General features: G+C 30.1%; 3 protein-coding genes across 8 annotated transcripts; 1 reads left to right on the top strand and 2 right to left on the bottom strand.

The window, feature by feature from the left end:
* Nucleotides 1–792: 792 nt before the first annotated feature.
* ANT1 (aromatic and neutral transporter 1) lies at nt 793–3,571 on the bottom strand. Of its 4 annotated transcripts, none has more exons than XM_068617525.2 (4): nt 3,379–3,571; nt 2,979–3,253; nt 2,036–2,677; nt 793–1,223 (listed from the first exon to the last, which is right to left on the bottom strand). In XM_068617525.2, the coding sequence occupies exons 2-4, from the start codon at nt 3,171–3,173 to the stop codon at nt 840–842; spliced, it is 1,221 nt and encodes a 406-aa protein (XP_068473626.1). In that variant the 5' UTR covers nt 3,174–3,253; nt 3,379–3,571; the 3' UTR covers nt 793–839. The 4 variants fall into 4 exon arrangements, with proteins under 4 accessions (XP_068473626.1, XP_090161227.1, XP_068473628.1 ...); XM_090305101.1 differs by having other exon boundaries at nt 793–1,219; XM_068617527.2 differs by having other exon boundaries at nt 3,383–3,495.
* Nucleotides 3,572–7,318: 3,747 nt separating this feature from the next.
* Nucleotides 7,319–9,377, bottom strand: LOC137814666 (Sterile alpha motif (SAM) domain-containing protein). Its single transcript, XM_068617522.1, has 2 exons — nt 9,197–9,377; nt 7,319–8,301 (listed from the first exon to the last, which is right to left on the bottom strand). Exon 2 carries the CDS (start codon nt 8,288–8,290, stop codon nt 7,502–7,504), a length of 789 nt encoding a protein of 262 aa, XP_068473623.1. The 5' UTR covers nt 8,291–8,301; nt 9,197–9,377; the 3' UTR covers nt 7,319–7,501.
* Nucleotides 9,378–15,037: 5,660 nt separating this feature from the next.
* Nucleotides 15,038–18,551, top strand: LOC137814664 (SPX (SYG1/Pho81/XPR1) domain-containing protein / zinc finger (C3HC4-type RING finger) protein-like protein). 3 transcript variants are annotated; one of them, XM_090305088.1, is made up of 8 exons: nt 15,171–15,271; nt 15,406–15,429; nt 15,517–15,709; nt 16,606–16,850; nt 16,952–17,200; nt 17,290–17,427; nt 17,923–17,981; nt 18,061–18,551. In XM_090305088.1, the coding sequence occupies exons 3-8, from the start codon at nt 15,541–15,543 to the stop codon at nt 18,167–18,169; spliced, it is 969 nt and encodes a 322-aa protein (XP_090161214.1). In that variant the 5' UTR covers nt 15,171–15,271; nt 15,406–15,429; nt 15,517–15,540; the 3' UTR covers nt 18,170–18,551. The 3 variants fall into 3 exon arrangements, with proteins under 3 accessions (XP_068473617.1, XP_068473618.1, XP_090161214.1); XM_068617516.2 differs by lacking the exon at nt 15,406–15,429 and having other exon boundaries at nt 15,038–15,271; XM_068617517.2 differs by lacking the exon at nt 15,406–15,429 and having other exon boundaries at nt 15,093–15,313.
* The last annotated feature ends 782 nt before the right edge of the window (nt 18,552–19,333 follow it).

Below are 19,333 nucleotides of genomic sequence, written 5' to 3'. Positions count from 1 at the left end.
ATCTGAAAAAAAGTGTATTCTTTCCAGAATTTAGAGATTACTGTTTTATGGTCAACTTTTAATGAAGAATATTGTAATGCTCTGAAATTCGTTGCCCTTTTACCTGCATTGATTAAAATCTTTTGAAAATTGATTACTTGAACCATTTTTCTGGTTGCGTAAGATGCAATGGATCGGGGAAGTTCTCGACAGTGGTCTGTATTTAATTTTCAGTTCTTTACACGTTTATATTGTAATCTTGCAAATCACTTTTTTACATTAAATATTTAGAAAGTGAACTTTTTAAAATTTTCTTTGGCTAGCCAAAAATATTTCTGCAGCTGTATAATTTAAAAGATTTATTCAACATTTCTAGGAAGTTTAATATATGAAATAGCATAAAAAAATATACTATAGCGTATTTCACAATTAAGGATGCCACAAGAATGTAGGAAAAACAGCCTCTCCCTCTTGTACAACAAAAAAGTTAAAATCCAAATCAAGAGCACCTTCCACTTTCACAAATAAAGAGCAACCGATCATGTGGAAGTTGGCCTTTTTATCATAGGGGGTTGTTTACTGCAACATTTACTTGGGAGTTAATGCCAAACAACTAATATACATAAGTGATGCAATGCAAAGCGTGAGATGGATAAAGATACATTCAATTATCCCTTTTCCTCTTTATAGATTAAAAGAATAACGAATTTTACAATCAGGGTTGTATGGAGCTGAAAAGATCAAAGAGAGGACTCGCTCGAGAACTCTGAATCAGACGATTGAGCAGGCTAGCTGAACAGTAAGCTGCAACGCTTAAAAATAATGAATTGAGAATTATAAGCAAAATACATGTTTATACATCAAACTCCAACTATTGTGTTGTAAGTCCCATAAATAGCAAAAAATAATCCAGAAAATAATACAAGAAAATCTAAGGCTTTACGCCAGAAGGGTAGAGAAGAGCCAAATAGCTTTAGGTGAAATGTGGCTGGCAAAACAAATGAGAGCATTGCACATAAGGTACTCCCCACAAATGAGGCAAATACACCAAATTCTGGCACGAATGAAGCTACCACTGCCAGTCCAACAACCACAATCGCTCGGCTGATATATATGCAAATATTTCCTGGTCCCGTTGATTCATTATTGTTTCTAAGGATGATTTTTAGTTTTCCTTCCACAATCTCATTAATTGGGTGTAACATGATTGGAAGTGTGAATGCAAGCCCCACACATAATCCTACCTGACAGGCACCATATAAAATGTTATGTAAGTACAACAACAAAAATTGAAGATAATGAAGTCTTGGCAAAAGAAACGTAGGTTGGCTTTTCATGCACTTTTATGCAGTTCTTAGAATCTAAAATGGTATTCTGCAAACTCAACTTTGTAGTAGTAGACATGTCTAAGGACAAATTACAATATATGCATGTGCATATGTACTACCCACAACAGCAACTGATACTTCACCAGATATTATAGACAGAACAGACACAATTAAGGAATGATTCTTTGATGTAAAGAAGATTAATTGACACAAACTAAAAGTCATAGTTATATTATATCATCATCAGATGTTATCAAACACCATCACTCCTAGCACTAGGTGTTTCAAGTTAGTCACTAGTACCCTAGTTGGATAGAAAAGGATTTCAAACAGATTCCACAAAGTCATGTTAATTCTATGTTGCTATTCCAAGTGTTTTCTGATGTTCCAATGACAACATGCCCACTGGAATGGTGAGCATATGTGATGTATCCATAGATAAGTTCATGTCACTGACAAGTGCTTTGTATATGAAAACCTTTCACTTACAAACATCTGTTATCGATCTACTAAATTTTATGAACAGTAAAAATAATGATGCGCAGGAATATATCTTAAAGGTGTGGAAACAGATACTTCCTTGCTTTGAAAATTCTATATTAAACTAGTCTAGGAATTGAAAAACAGAGAAAAAAAAAAGAGAGGAAAGAGATCGATATTGATTAGTTAACAGCAAGAAAAGTATTTAAGACTAACTGAAGAGCTTGAGGTATGGATGTCTTCACTACCTGTACTGAAAGAGATGACCAATTCCTTGGGAGATTGAGGGTCACAATGTCTCTGGTTTCTTCACCAAAAGCCATGTAACCACAAAGTCCAAAAAGAATGTACACAAGAGTTATCCCTCCAAAAGTCTGAGCAAGCAACATCGGGAACTTACGTCTATCCTGCATAGAATTCTCTAGGGCTAGTGTCATTCCAAACCCCTCAAAACAAAAAATTGCCATGCCTGCTGCAAATGGCAATCCCCCAATGTTGGATGTGATTGCTGTCCTTTCTCTGAATGAAAACCCTTCCCCTAAGGCCCGTTGTACATCCTCCTTCACCACAATTCCCATAGCTAAGATATTACAAACATCAGCAAAAATGCTGAAAGGAGCCAAAGCAGATAAGCTCCCTATCCAAGACAATCCAATCTCAACAGGTACCAACATAAATATGTAGGAGGCCAATGATAAGCCTTCAAATACAGAATGAAGGTTTTGTCCAATAAATACAAAATAAGCAACAGATCCAGCACATTGTGCCACCACAATTATAACTTCTGTCAGATACCGACCCAGGTTTCCAAAAGACCTATAACCCAAGTCTCCATATGTGTTTGATTCCCCTAGTGGTTCTTCAGACGCCAATTTTTCACGGCAATTAACCTGTGTCCAAACAAAACATGTACAGAGTAACTTTAGCCCTTTATTCCCCTTCCTTTCCTCTCTCCTTTCGGCAAGTCAATGATAGTACATCCCACAATAAAAAAAGTATATAAAAGATAACTATAGTACGAGTAATCAATGGCCAATTTACACTACCATTTAACTCATCTTATCAAATCATATTACTTTCAAGTAATCAGAAAACACGTCATATCACGGGAATTTATCGTATACTATATTTTAACGTATCTTTGTTCAAAGAAAAAAGAATAGATTTTTGTTAAAAGATTGAATCACCCACAAGAAGGAGCATGCAGTAGTAGGTGGATAAGCCGACGACAGCAACCCCGAGCGATCCTGCGACCCAGCCAGCGATCCGAAAAGCAAAGGGTAATCCAAGAACCCCAGTTCCGACAACGGTGACTATGATGTTTCCCAAAGTTTGAAGCTTGGAAGCCCTCTTGGAAGACACAGGCTCCAACAGAGGACGCTCCATGTTTTTTCTCGGTACCCGATCTACCCAGAGTCTAAATGAGTGACTTAAAACTTGTTCAACATTAGGAACACGTGTAACTTCTGATAGAGACAGCACAAACAGGAGAACAGGGACGATAAGAACGAAAATCCGAAAAGAGTTAGGAATTGAGATTTTGGTGATAAAGTGCTATAAATAATGAATGAGTGATCAGTGACAACCATACCTACGTTGTCTGTTTCAAGATAATGGGTCGAGAACGGGGAAAACACCTAATCCATCGCTAAGCAGTGGTTTTGAGCACTGTGCTTGTTAATACCTGCTGTTTGCCAGAGCATGAAACAATATCCTGCAACTGTTGCACACATTAAATAATTCTGTAAAGAGTTTGGTTGCATCTGATTAAGAAATATTTTCAAAGGCTTATGTTATGATTCCAAGTTTGTATTATGTAGTTCGTCATGATAACGAATAATTATATGATATTTAATTTATCATATATACTTATCATAACAAAGCCTCCTTTAAATGTACCGTAATTCATTGGGACAAATTTAAATTTAAAGTAATACAGCAGAACATATTTCAACTTAAAAAATTAAACACTTAACTATTATTTTTACAATTGTTAAGAAAATATAACTAATTATAAAAATAAATAAATAAATTATATTGTACGTTTGACTCTAATTTATGTATAATATAATATATACTAAATGCGTTTTCTTATATGATTAGAGCATATAGAAGAAAACATAATATTGTATAACATTTTGGATAGACTATTACAAGTATTTATTACACTTAATTATTTTAATAATTTTGTTATTTTCTTAATTTACGTTTTATATATAAATATTGTTATGAGTGTAAATATATAACACTTTTAGTTGTTATTAGTATAAAATTTTTTTTTTTTTTGAAAACTTAATAATTAGTGAAAAACAATTAAGAAGTTGAAAACATGACCACCAAGTTTAATGTTAAGAAACATTTTAAGGAAAACGACTATGCATTATGGAGAATCAAGATGAAGATCATCTTGATACAACAAGGTTATACTGAGGTTGTGACGGATGAGACATAGACATAGACATGTCGGTGTCTATGTCTCAAAATGAAAAAGTTGACCTCATCAATAAAGTCAAAAACACTATAATCATTTTTCTTAATGATAATAAGATATTGAAAAAAGTCACTAAGAAAAAAATTGTTACATTTATGTGTGTGAAACTTAAGTCATTGTATATTTGACTAAATATTTGACACACAATTTTTGTTTGAAAACAATAATTATTTGTCAATGTTTACTGAGACAATAAAGATGGTGGAGTAGTTAGTAGATTTTAACAAAATTATTTTGGACGACTAGAAAATATGAAACAAAATAAATCATTACTATTACTATGGAAAGAAATGCAAACCTAAATAAGTATTAAGAAATTTCATAAAATTGAAAAGTCTAAAAATTATTAGGTTGAATTTGAATATTTCTAAGTAAAAGGGAAATGAAAGAAATTAGTTTAAAGAAAAAGTCTAAGTAATATTTTATACAAGCTACGAAGTACAACAACTTCAATAATTTTATTTTGTAAAATGAAACAATGTGGTTTTTTATAAAGATAATTATGATTTTAGAATTTTATGTGACTCTAATTAATGATATAAACTCAATTAAAAATATAAATATTTTAAATATTCAAAGTAAAATAATTTTTTTAATATAGTCAATTAAAATTACTAAAATTTCTAATGGATATTAAATATAATTAAGTTACACATAAGTAATTAATGACACAAAGTAAAGGTCACCACTCAATTAATAATAATGACTGAACTGAAAAATAAAAATAAAAATAAAAAATCTAAAAATTAATTACAAGTACTAAATTTTATTAAAGAGTTAAAACTTAATTAAATTAATATTAATCAAATAAATTATTTTTAAAAAAATATAAATAAATAAGATAATTAAAATTTAAAATTAAGCATGCACAAATCTTATTATGAACACCTGTCACCCCATTTATTACTGTAAATAGTGGAAACATTTTGTAATAAATTTTATTATTTTTAAAAGTATGCAAACCAGTTCAGCGTATAAACTGATTATTAAAATATTAATTGTATAATACATTATAAAAATACATATAAGCATTAATTGTGTAATCAAAGTATTTAGGTAGGAGGCAGATAGGAAACTTTTATTTTTTATATTATCCTATCATCTATTTGAATAACTTATCCTTTTCAATAAAGCTCAATGTCTAATTATATATTTATTCTCTTTCTAAAAAATATGTTTTTTTTTATAAATATTGTGGTATCATAGTGAGAATTTAATTATAAGCCTTTAGATAAGACTGGATCCGTTTATAAATAATTTTGATAAGATAGGAACTATTTTAAAATTAAATAGTTCATAAAAAAACACTTGTTAACTTTTCATACACATTCAATCAATAATTTTAATGCAAGATTGTTATAAAAGTAAAATTGACATTTAATAATAACTAAAAGCTGAAAGAAAAATCTGACATAAAAGGGAGGAGATCAGTAGAGAATAAAACAGAAAAAACAAAATTTTGAATATATTTTTTAAATTAACAGTATAAAATTAAATAATTTTTATATTTTTGTATGATAATATATATCATAATTTTTTTATTTAACCTACTATCTTTTATGTATGTATATTTATAGTTATTTTGGTACATAAATTTAAATTATATTATTTATTATAATGTTAAATTAAATGATAATTATTTAAATATTTTTAAGGTATTAATTATAATTTTAAAATATTTCATATTTTTTAGAATAACCAAATCTGTTACCTATTTGAAATAATAATTGCAAGAGCCACTAATAATTAGCTACCATCCAATTTTCCCTCAACTAACCTAATTCTCACCATGTACTAAAAAAATCAAGAAAATTGTACTTAATATTACTAAGAATAAAACCTATTCGATTGAGATAATGGTTAATTCTGAGTTCACACATCATCCACCTGTGTTCCATCATATAAAAACCTATTCAACCAATAATGATTACAGTATTACAGCACTGAATTAGTATTTAGATTAATTAGATAAAAGTCATATTAATAGGACAAAAAAAATCTTAAAAGTCATAGTTACACTATTTGGATTATTATATTTCTGAACTACATTTCTATATCTTACATTTGAAAATAAGTGATAGAGGTCAACATACACATTGCATATTTTAATGGAAGTCTTTTTTCTCTTCAATAATGATTTTTAGATTGTGGAATAATGACTTTTAGATTTTCAAATCTTATAATTTGAAAGCTTTATTGTAAAAAAATATTTTTGAATTGTGCAATTTAAGATTAGATTTTGTGCAGTCTAAAAAATATTTCTGAATTCTCTAACCATAAGACATTTCTGATTTCCAAAAAATGATTTTCATATTGTTCAATTTTGAAGTCAAAATAATTTGAAATAGAACAATCTATAAAATGTCAAAAATAACTTTTATATTATGCAATATAAAAAATAATAATAAAATACTTATAAATTGTATAATATGAAAATAAAAAATATATTCTGATTTTTTTAAGTAAAAAAATACTTCTAAATTGTGCAATTTAAAAAAAAAATAGATTGCACGAAAGTTTTCAGACAGTAAGATAAAAAAAAAATTAATTCAAATGAACAAATAAGAATTTTCATATTTATGTAGATAGAGAAGGAAAGTACGGGGCTGCAAAAAAAAATCCACAGAAAGCCTAAGATGGAAGTTCAAAGGTTGTATCCATGGACTGAAATGCAGAGCCGATTAGTATTAAAAGGCTTTTACTTTTCTCACCTCCTTTAAATTTTGACACCTCTCATTTTTACTCTAAAACAAACTTTCAGATATGAAATTTACATTCTGAAAACAAACTTTCGGATTTTCTTTTTCCCATTAACCCATTTCAAAATATATGGGAGGTGCGCACTAAGAATTTTAAGAATCCACACCCCCTCTAAGGAAGGAGTGATATTTGGAGATATCCAATGTTTACTCAAGTTGATACTTGACTTGAGGGGAACAAAACAAAGACAAAACCGAGTTAATTGCAACAGTGCTCGAGTGAGAGAATGCTTTGTGGTGTTGTTCCAAAAGTATAACTACTTACAATAACTAAAGACAGATTGAAGTGAATGGATACACTAATTTAAAAGGAAGCATTCTTTAGAATGCCTCTAAAAGTTTATATACTTAGATGCATAAATCTAAACAAGTACTGTAAACTATAACAACATCCAGAAACAAAAGTTTTGCATCTGTACCAAGTCTGAACATTTTTGTACATAGTTTCAAAATTCTAAAACCTCTTACAAGGCCTCAAAGCAATATGGCTGACAAACACAGTCCATGGCATGGATCAGTTTCCTGCGAGGTCCCACTGCATTGGCACCCATATCCTTGAGTTTTTTCATAGTTAGATTTACCAGCTGATACTTACTGAGACTTTTACCCTGAAACATTCTCACAAACTGCCCCAGTCCAAGTGATATCAGCCACTTGCTCAGTCCACCAGCTCTTTCAAGCTTCCTCTCCAAATTTGATGCTCTCAAGTTTTTATTCAAAATTTCCAGGTTGAAGGGCCTTCTTGGTGCAAGTAGTGTTCTAGGCTGCTTAATAACTTTAGATGTATTGGAAATTCCAAGTAGTTTATGTGAATTCAAACCATTCATTTGATGTAGATTTTCTGATTCTGTTCTCTGATCTGAAGATGGTGAATTGACGACAATTGGTCCAGGTAAAATAGGAGGTGCTCTACTATCGGTATGAGTCTCTTTTTGGACAGCCAATAAAATGGATTTTTCATGTTCATTATCAGAAAGATGTACAGTAGATGTCTCCATGGGAAGCTGCACATGGTTACTTGCCAATTCAGGAGGCATAAGTTGAGTGTGATTTGGTCCTTGGTTTGCTGTTAACGATCTCTCGTTGAGAGGCACACCAGGCACAAGAATGGTTACTCTCTGTTTTTTCACTATAACCCAATCACTATCCTCATGCTCCTTGTCACAGTTTTGAGAATCAACAGGGTCATGTGAAGAAATGCAGCTTTTTTGACTAGGAACTTTTCCTGTGCGCTTCTGCTTTGTTTTCACCATCAGTCAAGAACCTGCGTGTCATTAGTAGGAAGTATAGCATTAAATCACTAACAAACCTCTATGTTCATTTGATCAAAAGTCAAAATATAAATGGAAAAAATTACTTTAAAAATAAGAACGCATAGTTTATTCATGTAAAGGATGTTTATAATGACATCCAATACAAATTGTTATGCACATAAAGTTTGTTAAGTGATACATTAAAAATCATATCAGCATATTAACTATTACTTCAGATTAAGTGAAAATGCTAAATTTGTTTAACACCAGTAATGGGTAGTAACTAAGGTAATCATTTCAAGCACATAATACAAATAACTCTATACATAATAGATACTCTAATTGTATCCACTTTGGGATTCAATTGTGTGTGTAAGAAACTTGATCCGGATTCAGACAAGCACACAGATCAAACTGCAAAGTTAATCATATCCTCTTTGGAATTCAAATTCAGACGGAGAATAATAACCTAGTCCATAAGGTGCAGATGCAAATGAAATGCAGCAAAATTTTCAAAAGTATCAGAAAAACTCTCTCTGCAATAAGTTACAAACAAACAAATAGATTGACAGGTCTTTTTATCAACCAAGAAACAAAAAGCTATCATGCCTTTGTCCTCAAAAACCTGTAGCACAAACTAAAACATATTTATTATCAACTAACTAACAACAAGGAAGGCTTGAATTTCTTGCATGTATTACGAATCGCATCAATGCGACAGCGCGAGTAAGTATCACACGGCTTTCAAAGCCATATTCTATTGCAGCGAAATACAAAACCCCACAACTTAGAAATCCCAACCCTACCTATGGATAGAGAAGAATGAAAAGAAGAATAAAAAATCGCACACAAACATTCAAAAATTGGGTGAAATTTAGATAGAGGAAAAGAAGAAAGGGTAAAAACCTGGAACAAAGTCTTTGAAAGAAAACAGCACTATCTCTTCCTTCTTCTCTTTCCTCCTCAGTTTGAAAACTTGCTTGCCCTAATATTCCCTTCAGAACTCTGACAATTTGGGAATCAGACGCATCTGTGGAGAAAGAAATTAGGGCTTATAACAAAATTACATCTTTTGTCCTGTTGGAGTAAGGAGAGATGAATTTTATAATTATATATAAAATTCTCAATGAAAAAATATATATAAAAACTAATAGTCTGTGATTGCGTAAAATATATTTATTTAAGGCAATTAAAATTTATAATAAATATTTTTTATATATACAAAAAGTAATTGTAATTAAAGTATAGATTACATAAATATTTTTAATATGTACATTATATTTTAGATTTTGATAAGTAATTTATGTTGTGAAATGTTTTTATTTTAACAATTAATAATTCCTTTTTTCTATAATAATAACCAACATATTAGTATAATAATACTATATTAGTATAGTAATACTAAGAGGCAAAATTTAATTTAGTAGTTTTTTTTAAAAAAATGATTAAATATAGTCATTTATGTTAATTTGTTTTAAATGAAGTTAAATGTACGATGACTTCACACATAAAGTGATATAAAGTGGTATACATGGATAGTGTAGAGTTTCATTTGTAACACATTATTTGTAGGCATTCGTTGAGGTGAAAATTATGCATGTTTTGTAAACATTGAAGAAGAAGGAAATTAGGAGTTGCTTTGGAATGACTGTGATATTTGGAGTTTAATCTTGTGCATTATAGTATGAAGATTGCATTATTGATGTTGACATTGTTGACTCATATAACTAGTGAATTTCTATTGACTTTATAAGGTGGGTCTGACTTGATTTGACATTGATTGTATAGAGATACCTTGGATTAGGGGTTTATAGCGGGATTAAAATATTATTTTTTGAGTTATTGTTTGTTTATATGCAATTAATTGTGTAAGTTATTAATTTGATTGCACTTTCTTAGTTAATTATGGTTTAGAGTCTCACCACATGCAAATTTTTATTGTATATGGTCCACCATTTCCTTTTAAGTGTATTAAAATGATTGCTTTGTAATTTGTTTGGTATTTGTGTGCATATTCATATTTGACAATGATAGGTTTATTTGATATATTGCTTTGTAATCATGCATGGAGGGTTTTTTGACGTTATGGTCCACCATGGGGTAGTTTATAAATATTGACAAATTAAAATATGTTGGTAAGACAAGTGGATGATGATGTGAGTCAGATGAATGAAGTTATTTTGAAATAATAAGCATTTATTAATGAAATGGGATATGTGACAATAAATGAGTTGTGGTATTCTCCTAGTGAGTGTTTTTGTGTTAGAAGATAGGTTGCACTTGTTGTTTGAAAACATTGGTATAATTAATATGATCAACATTGCAAACCGATATGGTAAAATACATTTATTTGTGGTACATAATGTGTTTGAACCCCACATTATTAACAATCTTTTGGGATATAAGGTTAAGAGTGGTGATCTGGGTGGGGGTGGGATGGAGAATGGGAATGAAGTTGAGAGTGTTAATATGGATGATGCTGAGGTGGCTAGGGGGAATGAGGGAGGGGTTCAAAGTAAGGTTGAGAATGGTAACGTGGGTGACGTCGAGTGGAAAGGGAAAATGAGGGAGGGATTTAGAGTGAGGCTACATTGAAAATGAGGGTGAGTGACATAATGAGTTTGTGCAGTTTGAGGATGAGGATGATGTTGAGATGATTACTGTGGAGGATTCTAATAATCGGGATTTGAAGGAAGTTGATAATGAGTCAACAGATTCTTATTGGTTAAGGGATCCCAATAAAGAACTTGTGTATGTGGAAGTTGATATTGAGTTTGACAACGAAAGGAGTAAGGAATTATATCTGAAGAAAATACTGATGAATATGTGTGTGAGGTTAATTATAGTTCTCAAATAAAAAGAAAAATAAGTAGAGGGCAACAAAAACATCCATGGGAGATTCTAAATCACATTGTGAGGATGATTTGCAATCATTGAGTGATGATGATAACCCAAGTAATGACATACACGTCAAGAGTAGAAGATTATCATATATTGAGTGGTGTAGAGAATGGGAATGAAAGTGAAGAAGATGAAGATTGCCCATGCAGTAGTGGTAATTTTGCTACTTTTGCATTGCCTAAAGACATTGTTGATTTCAAGTGGGAATTAGAGACATATTTTATTACCAAAAAATAGTTTAAAAATGCAATAATGGCTAATTTGTAACTTGTATATGTGTATAGTTCTTCTGCATGCCACTTATTTGAGGTCAAACTTGTCTCCATAATTGGAGACAAATTTGATGTGAATTTGAATAAAAAGGAGGGTAGCTATAGAAAGTGGATGGTCACAAACATCCTTTGTTGTCATTAGTTGGCTGCAATGAAGATTATGAGTATGAATGGAGTTGACGTCATCCCATATTACTTTAAGAATAGGATATATGAAGCAACATGTGACCCAACTATCTATCCAGTTAATGGTCAACATGTGTCATAGAAAATTGAATGACCTAATGTTCTCCCACCAACCTAAGAAGAGGCTGCTTGAAAAACCTAAAAAGAATAGAAGGTTGAAACCAACAAAATTAAAAAAGAGCAATACCAATTAGGTCAAATAAGTATGTGCAAAAAAGTGTGATATTTTGGAACATTCCAGATACAGTCTCTCAATTTGCAGGGTTATCTGATAAGTATGTCCTAAGGTTAGAGTTAGGACAATCCTAAAAATTGTTTCCCATGGTTCTTAACAATTGTTATGTTTTTCTCAATATAAAAAATCTCTATAACGATAAATGGGTGTAACAAATAAACTTCTACTCCCACCACAATAAACTAATTTACACTGGTTTTGCAAACCCGTCCATTACAATTACAGGATGATGAAGACTTGTACTGATGACCATTGAAGCAAACCCCTTCACCCACCACAACAGAAGAAAAACACATTCAACCAAAGGGAAAATGACCCAGACAACTAAATAAAATGGATAATCTCACACTTATGCCATTGTATAGTTCATTATGTGCTACTCTGTGCACCAAGTCATCATACACTTAATGGTTGTTGAAAACAATATAACAAAATGGATTATTTTAATGAAAGTTGAGACCATATTTAACTTTTTAAAAATAGTGGGACCAAATTAAATTTTGCCTCTTAACAGGAATAAATTGACTTTTAACTTTTTACAACCATTATTCATTGTTTTAAAATAATAATAATATTATTTATTATTTATTATTTTATTTTTATATCATATTATATTATGTCTATTATATATTTATGTATATAACACATTGTCGACATATAGTTAATTATGTTATTTTTATAATTAATTATGTATTCGAATAAATCATATGAGTTTCACAATAATATAAAAAATGTAATATATAAAATAAGGATAAATGTGTAAATTTGTCTTCTTTTTTACATATATTTTGTCTCTGCCTTTTTTTTTTATAGTGAACTTAAACATTATTCTCTCACAAATTCATTAGTTTTTTTTTCTCAAATTAGTGGATATAAAGTGGAGGAGTATTTGTTTTTCTTTTAGCAGAAAAAATTATAATTAATAACTGGAATTTAATCTGTAAGTACTTATGATTTAAACTATAATATTATTATATATTTTTATCATTTAAACTACATAATACACATTTTTTAAAATTTTAATTTTTTTTTTATTTTAAAAAGGGTCAAGTGGATATGATGTAGTTCACTTAAAAATGTAAACCTACCACATCAAATTAGTGGTGGATAGGTTATTTTGGATGACTCTCTTTTGTCATCTTTATAATCAAGGAACTAAATTTATAAAATAAAATAATATATTCACAATACAGTGCCTAAGAGTATCTTTAATCTCAGTAGATCTTAAAAAAATATTTATAAAAAATATATTATTTACAATATGGATAATTAGAGATATAATATTTTCATTTATAAAAATGACTTCTTTTACAAAGTTAAAATCTCTAAAATTATAAAAAGTATTATATTTAAAATTATATAAGATGCTAGACAAAAATCTAACAAATATTTTAAGTATAAAAATCTATTATTTACAATATTTTTCATTTGAGAAATAAAATTTCCATTATAAAAAAATAGTTTTTTTACAAAATTTTAAAATCTCTAAAATGATAAAAAAATTATTGCATTTAAAATTAGCTAAGATGCTGTAGAGAGATATAGTATTAGAATAAAAATTGAATGAAATTTTACATTTTATTTGATATAGAAGGATCTATAAAAAAAAGTAATATAAAATCTCAAAATAAAATTTTACACTATATTTACTCTAATAAAGTTGTGCTATAGAAAAATATGCAAGTAAACCTTTCATCAGATATAAGTTATATTGGATGTTTTATATTACAATATTCTTCTAATTTTTAGTGATACAAAAGGAAAGCATACTAACTTTAAAAGTTGCTTTTTAATATATATATATAAATTTATGGTCAACATTATTATTAATTAAATTACCTTTCTTAATATTAACAAATTAGACAATTAATCTTATACATGGAAAACATTAAATATTTAAAAAGTGAGGGGAAAGTTTAATAATGAGGTAATTAAGATCATATTCAATGTAATGTTTATATCATTTAAGCTTATTTTACTTTTTCCATGACATTTTTTAAATCTTCCTATAAATTTTGTTTACTGCAACAATTCTATAAAATCTACAATTTTTTATGTATATTTTAACATAAATATAAACTTTTCCAAATAAAAGTAATTTTTTATATTTATAATAAAAAAATTATGTAATCCCGATTCTCTTTAAATCCTTCCATCTTATTTAAAATTTTTTATATGACTTGTTAACTTGGGTTAGAAAGAGATATTTTCTTTTATAGGATATAGATATCAAGTTTAACATTTTTACTCAATATTATTTATTTATTCTCCTTTGAGTTTTTTTTTTTTTTACTTTTGAATTTGGGTGAATATTCTTTATCTAAATTGTTTTGCGCAATTAAATACGTTTGTATCAAATTTGTGTGGATTTAGAGACGTAGAAATGGAAAGACGATTTTTCCATTTTTGTATGTAACACGATGTTCATGTAAACATTTTTTCTATCTATACTTATCTAACGTACTTGACATAAAAAAAAAAAACTCTAAATGAGGTAAGTACTTAATTCATGATTTAAATTTATGTTAATATCCACTAATAAAAAAAATTAAATTGTAAGTTTTTTTTGTCAAAAGCTAAAGAAAATTAAAATTCAAGAGTCCATAATAAATATTTCCAACTTTTGAAGAATTTTATACTAACACGGAACTAGTGCATTCAATAAAGCATTCATTAAAGTCACACACACTTTGAAGAAAGAAATTAATATTATATATAATCATAATCACACTTAATGATGATGTTAGTAATCTAGTTTTGTTTGCTAATTAAATAATTGAAGTTTAGTAGTAACAAACTTATTTAAAATTAAAAAAAAATAAGTTTGTTAGACTGTTTAATTAAAGAAATTATTTTATGGGATTTAATTTATTTTTTTAATTTACCGTGCCGCGTAATTTTGAAGATCTTTCTCAATACGAAAGTTAATTAATGTTTAATTAGATTATTTATAGTAAAAAATATTTCTTATTTTTATGAGATCCAGGTTTTAAATTTTATCTAATATTAATATATTTTAATAAAAAAATTAACATTCAGATCTAAGTGTTTACTTTATATAACTGTGATTGAGATGATTTGACTAGTGTTGTAATGATTATGACTAATAAACGAAAATATAAAATTTGATCGACCATCACAGTAAGAAAATCTAATGGAAAATGTTTATCGGAAAGACTGAATAAAGAAGAGATATTTGACGCAAATACAGGGTTGTTTTGGTGGGCCAGGAAGATAGAAAAGCACAAATTCCTATATATGCGCGGGTCGCGGTGGCTTCAAACTCACGTTTTTGTTCTCGATCCAGCCCGAGACGCCGCATGATTCCTCCTCTGTTTGATTCTCGTACTCACAACATAAACTTCATCTGCTCTCGGAAAACACCAGGTAACCGGAATCCACACCAACAAACAACAAAATTCACCACCGGTTATCTCTCTGTTACCTTCTTATTTGGCTACTCACCACCAACAATTAATATCATTCTATTCTTTATGTTTTCTCTCTCTCAAATTTCTCAGTCATCGTCCAATCAGCTCCCCCTGGTTCGCTGTAAAATCAACGATACGTATTTTCCACAATCACTGTTCTTGATTAATTAATTGTTATGTGAATTTTCTTTATTGGATTAGGATTTGGAAGTGGGAAAAGGGAGAATGAAATTCGGGTGTGCATTCAGAGAGTATCTGCAGGAGGAGCGGGAGTGGTTCCTGGGCGAGAAATGTGCTCACGTTGAATATATCCGGTTGAAGAAAGTGTTGAAGAGTTGCCAGAAAGACACCTCTTCCGATAAGGACCTGCTGTGTCAGTGTCAGTCTTGTCCATGTAAGTGTTTCTTTCGGTTTTGCTTTGTACTTTGTGCTTGGGGCCACCAAATTGAATGAAGTACTTCGTTTATTTGTGAGTTTTCTATTGTTATGTGAAACAGACTTGTTTGGCGTCATGTTAGTTCACGGGGTAGGGCACATGCTTATGTCGTTAATGGGACCAAATCGAGGGTTGATTTTTATTTGGGGCTGGCGAAAAATTAATATATTAGATCGTTAGGTTAAGGAATCAAAAAATATATTTGAAAGTTTAATTGTGACTTTTTTTTGAAGAGAAAGAAGGGAGCGGATATTTAATGTTTTTCCTGTTTTCTGAAGATCCAAGAACAAGTAAGAGATACTACTGGTTCTGACATTTTATAATAGGGATGGCTGTGGGAGAGTGTTAATGCTGTCAATGGTTGAAAGTTACTTTTGTTATAAAATTGATGGTTGAGGAATGTTAGCAACATTCTCTGTGTTTCTGGTACACTATTTACCATTGGCTAAAATTAGTTGGAAATTACCAATTTGTATGGATTTAAAATCCTTAATTAACAAACCCCATTCTTGATTTTGTAGTTTTTAATAAGCATTGAATAATAGGAGAAAGTGTGCTAGAAGAGTATGTTGGAGAATGTGTTGTTGACCCTCCTCTAATGTTTATTGTGTTCTTTTAATTTTGAGTGAAATTGTTTACTTAGAGCTTATGTTTGCTGAGTTTAGTATTATTCACTGAATACGATTTTACTATTAGTCTCCTCTAATGTTTTTGAATATTCTTTGCAATTGATCAGAGGTTAGGTTATTTGCAACTAGAGTTATAGCTTGAATATTTTGATGTGTCTTGTATTTTAACCAAACTGTATTACTTTCTGCAGTCTAATTATGAACCTTTTTGTTTCCCACCTGTAGTATGTGACCAACAGTTCTTCTCTGAGTTGATGAAGGAAGCATCAGATGTGGTAGGGTACTTTAGTTCAAGAGTTAAGCATCTCCTTCATCTTCACATTTCTCCAGGACTACACAGATATGTATTGCGTTTGGGCCAGTGCTTTAGAAGTGATAGGCAAACACTCACTCAAGAAGGGAGGATTCTAATTGAGTACATTGCAATGAATGCTATTGCAATGAGGAAAATACTTAAGAAATATGATAAAGTATGCAACATCTGAGATGATTGCCTGATGTTAACTGTTTTCATTTATACTTCCCTGGTTTAGTTTTTGGGTTCACTCTGTCCTTTTCTATTCTGCTTCAGGTACACAGCTCTGTTAATGGGGAGAACTTCAAATCTAGGATGCATGCTGAACACATTGAACTTTTGCACTCTCCTTGGATAATTGAATTGGGTGCTTTTTATCTGAATTCTACTGAACTAGATAGTTGTGAGCTTGATGGAGTCTATGGTCACTTTTCTTGTCATCTAAACATGAATAAAGATGTAATGACATTGATTCTTCCCGATTCTATTAAGCTCGAGTATGCTCTAACTTGTGCAATTTGTCTGGTAAGTTCCTTATTGTATGCTACACTGGAAATGAAGGTATTACATACATCAGTACCTCTAATATAAATGTTTGGATTGTGATATGATAGGATTTTGTTTTCAACCCTTATGCTTTGAGTTGTGGTCATATCTTCTGTAAGTCATGTGCTTGCTCAGCTGCCTCTGTGATGAATTTTCAAGGCCTTAAAGCAGCCAGTCCAGAGTCGAAGTGTCCTATATGCAGAGAGGTGTGTATTTTGTACTCAGCAAGCATTGTTATATCTGATTAAAAAATAAAACTCATGACAGTTTACATCACCCTTGGTACTCAATTCAAGCCAGCATAGAAGTCTATGATGCAATTATGCAACTCGATAGGGGTCAGTTTGTTGAAGGCTCTTTATGGACCTTGCTTTCCTTTTCTAAATAACTGTCATTAATTGTTTTTTCAAACTTAATTATCTTCATTTTAAGAGGATATGACTACAAGATAAATAGATGCGTTGTAGCCTATCTTGGAAACATTGATACAGCAAATTCTATTCTGTCTTGTCAAAACATAGAATATTTCCATTTTTCCCTTATGCAGAAGGCCATGGCTTCCTTATGACAAAAGTATAGTGATTATGTCATTTATCCTATTCTTTGGAGCTTTAAAGCATATTCTGATTTGCTTTTTATTTTTAAAATTTTCAATTATAAAAACTTTCTTTTATAAAGGACAAATGCTCTTCTTAATGCAGGTTGGCGTTTATTCTAAGGCTGTGCGTATGCTAGAACTTGATCTACTTATGAAAAGAAGGTATTACATGATAACATTATCTTTCTTATTCTTATGCCAATCAAGGGCATCGCATTAATTTTCAAGATTTTTTTGGCAGGTGCAAAGATTACTGGAGAGAGAGGCTAGCTAGTGAACGAGTTGAGACATTGAAGCAATCCAAGGAATACTGGAATTTACAGTCCACATATGCAATTGGATTGCTGTAGGCTTTTATACTTGAGCAATGGAAACATCTGAGTAGAATACTGTTAACAAAAATAGAAATCCCTGGAAGGATTACATGACTTTGAGTTTGTCGTTTGGCCTTGACTGAACTGTTAGGTGAGGTAGGATTTATATAGCTAGTTCGTAACACCTTCTCCATCAGCATGAAGCAGCATGAAGAGGGAAATAGTAAATAAAAACAAAGTGGCATCCTAATCTGTCACTTATAAGGCAAAGCCTGTTACAGTCTAATTGATAGTCAATTTTTTTCATGTCAAAGGAAGTTATCAAGTAAATGTTATTCTTATTATATTTAAACTTGAAATTTCATATAAACATTTCTTAGAGTAATGAAGATCAGTGTTTGGATTGTTTGTTTGTTTAGAATTGAAATTGAATCTTAGAACTTTAATTATGACATTTAAAAATCCTTTAGATTTGAATCTCTCGATTTCTAATCTCTACCTTAATCACAGTGCCTAGCTTTAAACTTGTATTGCTTGATTGCTCTTCATCTCTTTGCTGCTTCCACCTCCATCTTAATATATGTTTGGTTTTGTTTTAAGTTGGAAAAAACTTACAGCAAAGCTATTCTGTAATACCTTTCATCATTTCATGTTTCTTATGCGTTTTTCTTTTAACTGTGGCAATCGTTATTTTGGTCATTGTTGCCACACTGGTGTTTGAAATTATGTAAAAAAACACGTGCTCACAATGATAAGAAATATTATCCTTGAAAAGAAAATTCTCTCGTTCAATGAATAAGAAAGAAGATGCTTAAACGAAAGAATAGAAGAATCTTTCACTATAAAGGGAGACTTGGTACAGATTTCATTTGACACATCATTTTTCTTCATTGGTGGGAAAATATTGGCTTCAACGGACCTGATAAGTAGGGTAACAGTATAACTGGGAATTGTGTTTTTCTAAAACTATATTTATCATTTTTCTTCTTAAAAAATATCGTAATTTGTGTAAAATTTACATATGAGTTGTTTCATAAAGAGATAAATTATTTAAATCGTGATTCATTAATTCTGTTTGTCTCAAATTTTAATTTCTCAATTTCTTGTAATTGTCTTTTTTAGCTCTTAAAAAGTATTTGCAAAGTGTCTTTTATGAGATAAAAGAAGGACACGCCATCAACTATAATCTATTATTAATTA

Source organism: Phaseolus vulgaris, chromosome 1 (genome assembly GCF_051622355.1).
Source record: "Phaseolus vulgaris cultivar YP4 chromosome 1, ASM5162235v1, whole genome shotgun sequence".
Lineage (NCBI taxonomy): Eukaryota > Viridiplantae > Streptophyta > Magnoliopsida > Fabales > Fabaceae > Phaseolus > Phaseolus vulgaris.
Note: the sequence above shows the minus strand (reverse complement) of the source record. Positions and strands in the feature narration are given on the sequence as shown.